Source organism: Coenobita brevimanus, chromosome 60 (genome assembly GCF_032717465.1).
Source record: "Coenobita brevimanus isolate Jiangsu-jjx chromosome 60, ASM3271746v2, whole genome shotgun sequence".
Taxonomy (NCBI): domain Eukaryota; kingdom Metazoa; phylum Arthropoda; class Malacostraca; order Decapoda; family Coenobitidae; genus Coenobita; species Coenobita brevimanus.
In genome coordinates, this window is record NC_137013.1 from 42,494,504 (window position 1) to 42,502,003 (window position 7,500).

Consider the following 7,500-nt stretch of genomic DNA (forward strand, 5'->3'; position numbering starts at 1 on the left):
TGGCTCCACGGACTTTAATATTAAAGCATTTTTGCCATTTGTGTTCAGTCTCGTGGAATAATACACTCATTTAACTTCGGCGAATGAAAGACAATTACATCAGTTTCCCGGGACACAAAAATTTGACCCAAACTTTGCCGAGTTGATATAATATACTTTTTGTGTTCGTAATGCTCTAATTCTCAGCTTCTGCCTGGCTTTGCATAGTAATTTAAACTTAGGGCTGTAATTCAGCAAGTTATAAGCAAAAAAATAAAACTAAAGGAAAAAAAATCCGAAGCGAAAAGATCCGAATGCTACTTAATGGGAAAGGAAACAGGGTTGTAAACAAGAAGGGTAATGATTATAAGTTGAAATTTAAATGTTTCTTTTATTTTATTCTAGTTAGTGAAGAAATATCCAGGGTAAATTCATACATATATCTAGAATATGTGTTACAAAATAAAGGACATATTAACATTAAAAACATTTAGATGTATGTTGTCTGATATCACCCGCTCCGATTCGAATTTGTCATTTGGCAGTTCCACGTTTAAGTTACACTCTATATCAGTGTTTTGGTCTTCTATTCGCTACCTAACGTGGAAAATCTGATCGAACTATGAAAGCTGGTGTATTACTGCCCCGATGAGTCAAAGAAATGGCGAAGGAGCTAACCAGGGCAACTTAATGAAGCAATCAGTAGAGAAGGTAAGGCTGATATTTGTTAAGCGTCAGCCGTTTGGGGTTGTTATTTTTCATGATATCTGGTATTGTTACGGGATTTTATATATTGTATATGAGAATTTTGCTTTACTGTATTAAATGTAGAGTATGAGTGCTTGCAGGGTAGTGGTAGAGGGAAGGATTATGCAGCTTTTTTGGTGTTAACGGATAATTTGCCCGCTATGGAGGAAAGTAAGCGTATAAAATTCACCCACTCTCTCACACACATACAATGATCATGTTGGGTTATTGTTTTGTGTACGCCGGTCCTAGGAATCACCCAAATGAACGCAAAAGGTAATTGAATCCAACTGAGGAGAGAAATTCCGAAAGTAACCTAATTAAATATCCAAATGAAGGAGAAAAAAAGTAAACAGTAGCAAATGATCCCAGATGAAGCAGAAACCCCTACTGAGCTTAAAAAAATACCGAAATGGAGCAGAGAACCCACAAATGAGCCTAATAGCTGCGAAAATGTAGCAGGAAATCCCCAAATGAGCCTAAAAATACACAAATGAACCCAGGTAAAGGAGAAAACACAGACGAATTAAAATCAATATCCAGATGCTGGAGGAAACGCCTGTTGAACCTAAATACTCAGATCACTTAGAACACCTCTCTCTCTCTCTCTCTCTCTCTCTCTCTCAAAGCCCTCAGTAATCACGCCATTAAGATTAGAAAGCCAGTAATCACTGCCGATAATTGCTTCGTTACTACGAGTTAATCCTCTTCAACCCGAGGACCTGTTTTTATAATAAGTTGTTACTTTTTCACGATTTTTTAAAGATTAGGATACAGGTTCAATCTGGGTTCATGATTTTTATTTATTTATTCCTACAGCTGCAAGATTAGGAGAGAGAGAGAGAGAGGAAGGGTATGGCGGTGTGTGACTAGTGTGAAAATGAGAGAGAGAGAGAGAGAGAGAGAATCACCACTGACAGCCAGCTTTACACTACTGAAGATCAGTGGAAAGCAAAAGGGACAGTAGGAAGTTATAACTATAGTAATGGGGGTTAAGAGTATAGATGGAAGGGAGGGAAGCGATTCTCATTTTCGCCTTTTTCATCTATTTTCGTACCTCCTTTCATATTTCTACGCGGGTGATGCTTGGTATATGAAAGTTTAGGTGAGGGAATGGTAAGGGAGGTGATGGAGAAGGGAGGAAGGGGGACTCTCTCTCTCTCTCTCTCTCCCATTAGTACAAGTGTTGTGTGTCATACTGGTTGATGCGGAAACCGGGAGAAATGTCATTGTGCCGAGCTGTTTGTTTCATATTGCTTCGTTTCACTCCAGTTCCTTTCGTGTCGTCCCATTCCTTAGTAACTGGTTTCCTTCTTCGTTTTGCGGGTAATTAGTTCCATATAGGCACTCTAATAATAGAATCCATTCCATTTTGCTTCGCTGATGCTAGTTTGTTTCGCAAATCTGGTCTGTTTCATTATGCAGCAGCTGTTTTCATATTGCTTCGCTTCCGTTTTGCTCCATATTCCACTCAGGAGGAATATGTGTGGGCAGGATGTCTTCCTGTGTCTATCTGACTATATACCTATCTGTTTTTATATCTGTATATGTCTGTCAGTCAGTTAATCAGTCTCTCTCTCTCTCTCTCTCTCTCTCTCTCTCTCTCTCTCTACGGTACCTATGTATTTAAGCGGTGTCTATTTTGTCTGTTCAACTACCTGTATGAGGTTGTGTGTAAAGTCTGTACAGTAGCCTATTTATGCAACACTCTCTCTCTCTCTCTCTCTCTCTCTCTCTCTCTCTCTCTCTCAAACCTTAACCAAATGAAGGCAATATTCGTAATTAACTGGACATTTTCTCTTAAGTCTTCGCCCACTCCAAAATGACTCTCCCAGACGAAGGTTAAAGGGTGAGGTTTTTGCCCACACACACACACACACACACACACACACACACACACACACACACAAAAGAATCCCCTAAAAACCTTCGTGTGAGCGAAACATTTTGGAGCGGGCGAAGACTTGAGAGAAAAAGGCCAATTAATTATGACTATAGCCTCAATTTGGTTAAGGTCTGAGAGAGAGAGAGAGAGAGAATGTGTGTGTGTGTGTGTGTGTGTGTGTGTGGTGATGATATATGATAGTAGTTGTGGTAATATTGGTAGTTTTGGTAATGGTGACGGTGGTAGTTGTGGTGATGGTGGTATAAGGGCAGATATTGGTAGTTGTTGCGATTGTTGTAGTTGTGGTGATGGTGGTAGTTGTGGTTGGTGCTAGTTGTGGTTGGCTATTAGGACATAGTGGTCGTTGTGGTGCTGTGGTAGTTGTGGTTGATGGTAATGGTGGTTGTTATGGTTATGGTAGTTGTAAGCACCCGACCCAGGCCGTTCTTGAATTACCCACTTAGAGAGAGAGAGAGAGAGAGAGAGAGAGAGAGAGAGAGAGAGGGAGGGAGGGGGGGAGGAACTAAAAAAACTTGAAAAAGGAAGAGAAATGAAAGTCAGAGAGAGAGAGAGAGAGAGAGAGGGGGGGGAGGGGGTAAAAAAAGAAAATCTCAACGTGCCATGAATGTCAAATAAAAACTCCCCACCCTTGGCTGCTAGAGGAACCCCTTCACGTGGTGGCACCGATATAGCTGGGAGATGGAGCTGCCTGGCCATCCAAACGTCCCACAGTCCTCTCCCTGTCCCCCGAAATGAAGATGGTGGACTGCAGGAAAGGACAACTTCAGTCTGCAGTCCACTAGGTTCACGTTCAGATAAGCTTAATGTTGTCTCTGTCTGTTTGTCTACCTTTCTGTGTCTGTCTGTTAATCTGTCTATCTGTCACTGTATATCTGATAGCTCTTATTTCTTAATGTTTCTCTCTCTCTCTGTCTCTGTCTGTCTGTCTCTCTCTCTCTCTCTCTCTCTCTCACGCACACACACTCACACACACACACACACACACACACACACCTGCTACATAAACAACTCGACTGCTCTCTCCCTTCCTTCCTGTCTCCGAATTATCTAAACGTAGGGGAGGAACCAGAGAAAGAAAGTGAGAAAATAAAGAGAGAGAGAGAGAGAGAGAGAGAGAGAGAGAGAGAGAGAGAGAGAGAGAAAACATGGACAGACAAAGGAGAGATTTGATTTAGAAAAATGTGGGTGTAGAGGGTCGGGGAGAGAAACACACACACACACACACACACACACACACACACACACACACACACACACACACACACCTTCCCATGTCACCACTCTGGCACTAACACGCACCGTCCATACTGAATACACGCTAGGAAGGTCTCATTCAGGTCTGGTGTGGTGGTATTAGCGGGGGTGTTTTTATGATAGATGGATAGAGAGATGGATGGGTTGATAGATAAATAGCTGGGTAGATAGATATATAAAATGGTAAGAGAGGCAGATGGATAGATAGACGGATAGATAGATAGCTGGGTAGATAGATATGTATTAAATGGTAAGAGATGGGCAGATAAATAGATAGACTGATAGATAGATAGGCGGACAGATAGATGGGTAGATAGACGGGTAGACAGACAGATAGAGATAGGTAGATATGTATAGAATAGTAAGAGAAAGATAGATAGATACCCGGTAGATAGACTGGTACTGGAGGGAGGGACAGAAAAATGCGAGGCGACAGAAATCTCTATTACCCTCAGGCACCTGTTGTTGTTGTTGTTGTTGTTGTTGTTGTTTACCTCTATTTTTGTTGGAAGTGTTGCTGTTTTTTTTAATTCATTATGGTATTCATCATCATCATCATTATCATCATCGAGATCTCATTTAGCACCTGTGGATGGGGTGAGGTATTTCTTGTCACTGTTATTATTATCATTATTATTATTATTCTGCTACCACCACTACTACAACTACTATTACTACCACCACCACCACCACCACCACTACTACTGCTGCGACTGCTACTACTTCTGCTACTATTCTCTTGTTGTTGTTGTTGTTATTGTTCCCATAGTATCGGAAACTTTTTCATATCAAATCCCCGTCTTTCTCCCGTTTTCTTTGACACCAGGGATCTTGTTAGGAGGGGGGTCTCGCCTGTTTCTGTGTGTGTGTGTGTGTGTGTGTGTGTGTGTGTCAGTTTAATTCCTCAACTACTGCCATAATTAAACCCCACAACGCGACCCGGAATTAACGAGGCATATTGATTACGTGACGCGGAAGTAGTGAATTTCCCGTATCACGCGTTTAGTAACCAAGGAGACCGGACACAGAATTTAAAGGTGGCTCTGTTACCTTTGACTAGAGAGCGCTAATCACCCCCATTAAGGTTAACGAGCTGTATTTGGCCTTCAGCGTGATTAGAAGGGTCGTTAGTGATGGTTACCTTGTGCATTAGTGTGTATTAGAAGCTGGATGAGAGAGAGAGAGAATTTGCCCTTCCTCAGGCTGTTGTGGATTATGTTCTGGGTACATCTTTCTATCTATCCATCTATCTGTCTGTCTGTGAATCTATCTGTCTGCCTCTATCTTTCTATCTATCTATCTTTTTATTGATCTAAGTGTACCGATCTATCTAACTATCGGTACGTATCTCTCTGTATCTAAGGTATATCATTGTCATTTACATTTCTCTGCCTGTGTGTGTATATATATTTATGTATGTGTGCATGTATATATGTTTGTATGTATGTGTATGTATGTATGTACGGTTTGTGTGTATGTATGTTTGTATATATGTATATATGTCCGGTCACAACAAAACACCCCCCCAATAAACACACACAGGGTCGAGTCCCCCTCCCCCCCTCATCTGTCCTCATAAACCTCAATTATCGTAAATCCCACCATATCTCCCTTCCACACCTAGCTTCGTGTTCCATGGGGGGAGTAGGTCCAAATTTCAGGTATATGGCAATAGTTTGTCTTGGATTTTAAGTTGAAAAATCAATACTTCCCTATTTCGCTTCAGGTTGCATAAAATTTCTGTCCTGTATTCCTTCATATTACATGAAATTTGTACTGTATTTCTTCATGTTACAGAAAATTACTTTGGCCTGCAAAGTACATAGATTTACTTTACCGTATGCCTTCAAATTACATAAAATTACTTTACATGAAATTACTTTGGTGTATCTCTTAAAAAAAAAAACAAATCTGTATACCTAAGAGTTACACAGAATTACTCTGCTTAATCTCTTCAGAGTACCTAAAATCCTATTACTTAATATTACAAATCATTACAAATATTACTTAACGAATTACGCATCATTGCAGATTATTATAAGTGTTATGCAACAGCAAAAGTACATAGCAAATTACCATCATTATCATTATCATCATCATCATCACCATGCAGTAGGAGGATTCAGATTACATAGCATCCTAGGTTATATAAAATTACAAAAAATACATTAAAGTTACAAGCATTCCGCCTGGCAAAAATCATCATCATCATTATTATCATCACCATCATTCCTACCAGACTAATTCATGGAGTTGGAGGTTACATAAAATTACAGAATATTACATGAAATTACAAGCAATCCACCTGACAGAAAGCATCCTCCTCGCAGTCCAGTATTTCCCTGTTGTAAACCCAGTAATGGGGACACTGTACCCCCGTTACAGTGGGCGGGTTACAAATGTAGAAGCGGGTACAGTCATACGGGTCCGGTATACGTTGGTCAGGCAGGGTACAGTGAGGAATACAAGGGTCACAGTACTTGTAACAGTCGCTGGAATCCGTGGTACAAAGGCGGGTTCTGTAACTGTGGTGGGAGAGATTACAGAAGGAGATTTTGTAACTGTTAGAGGTTGAATTGTGCGGTTTTGTTATTAATTGTATTTTGTAATTGTAATGGGACAGGTTGCGTGAATTTAGTTACCTGTCTGTAATGATTTTCAGTTCCTTGTAGACGGGTGTTGTAGGTGTTAGAGAGAGAGAGAGAGAGAGAGAGAGAGAGAACGTACCTTTCAATTGTTAGTGTTTGGAGAGAGTTTAAGTTACAAAGTACAAAAAAAAAAAAATACCAGAGAGAGAGAGAGAGAGAGAGAGAGAGGATAATGTAACTTTTAAAAAATAGTCCTTAGAGTTAGTTACAAAAAATACGAAAAAATACAAAACCATACCTATAATATGGCGTCTCAGGAGGACAGTACAAAAGGAGAAGTTCAGCTTCTTGTAGACAGGCATAGTAGGCGTTACAGTCGGTGGGGTGTGGCTGTAACGACCCGGGATTGTCCAGGTTACAGAATGGCTCACAGGGGTTACAGAGACCGGTACAGTAGTCCTGGGGGGTGTCTGGGGTTACAGGAATACAGGAGGCGGTGTAGGGGTCGAAATACCAGCCGGAATTACAGCTCTCTGGTGTTACAGAAGGGATGACCTCGCCTGTAAGATATTTTGTAACTTTTTGTAATTCCTGTACTATTTAGGATTTTTTTTTTGGTCCCTAACACCTTTTCCTAAGCGATTTATTTTGCTTATTACGGCCCTCTGGCGTTACAGAAGGTATGACCCCGCCTATAAGATCATTTGTAAGTTTTTGTAATATTTGGACTTTTTAGAACTCTCTCTCTCTCTCTCTCTCTCTCTCTCTCACACACACACACACACACACACACACACACACACACACACACACACACACACACACACACACACAGATTTTTAACGTGGAAATAATCAGCTGAATAATAAACAAAAGAAGAAAATCCACCTCACCTTCCACATTAACACAAGCATAATAGGTTGTACAGTTTGTGGGGTCCCGTACAAATACACCTGCCTCTACACCTGCACAGTCCGGCCCACACACCTGGTACCCCCACACCTGTAATTAGCGAGATGGATACCT

At 40.8% G+C, this 7,500-nt stretch overlaps 2 protein-coding genes across 2 annotated transcripts in view; one reads left to right on the forward strand and one right to left on the reverse strand.

Annotated features, from left to right (window-relative positions):
• LOC145403411 (uncharacterized) overlaps positions 1 to 5,712 on the forward strand; it is an 18,534-nt gene extending 12,822 nt beyond the window's left edge. The window contains exon 11 of the mRNA XM_080275191.1: positions 5,684 to 5,712. Coding sequence (XP_080131317.1) covers positions 5,684 to 5,712 — 29 coding nt within the window. The remainder of the gene's footprint in view (positions 1 to 5,683) is intronic.
• Positions 5,713 to 6,176: 464 nt separating this feature from the next.
• LOC145403412 (uncharacterized) overlaps positions 6,177 to 7,500 on the reverse strand; it is a 1,833-nt gene continuing 509 nt past the window's right edge. Inside the window, exons 2-4 of the mRNA XM_080275192.1 lie at positions 7,308 to 7,476; positions 6,803 to 7,034; positions 6,177 to 6,411 (exon numbers count right to left, since the gene is read on the reverse strand). Of these exons, the coding sequence (XP_080131318.1) occupies positions 6,177 to 6,411; positions 6,803 to 7,034; positions 7,308 to 7,476 (636 nt within the window). The remainder of the gene's footprint in view (positions 6,412 to 6,802; positions 7,035 to 7,307; positions 7,477 to 7,500) is intronic.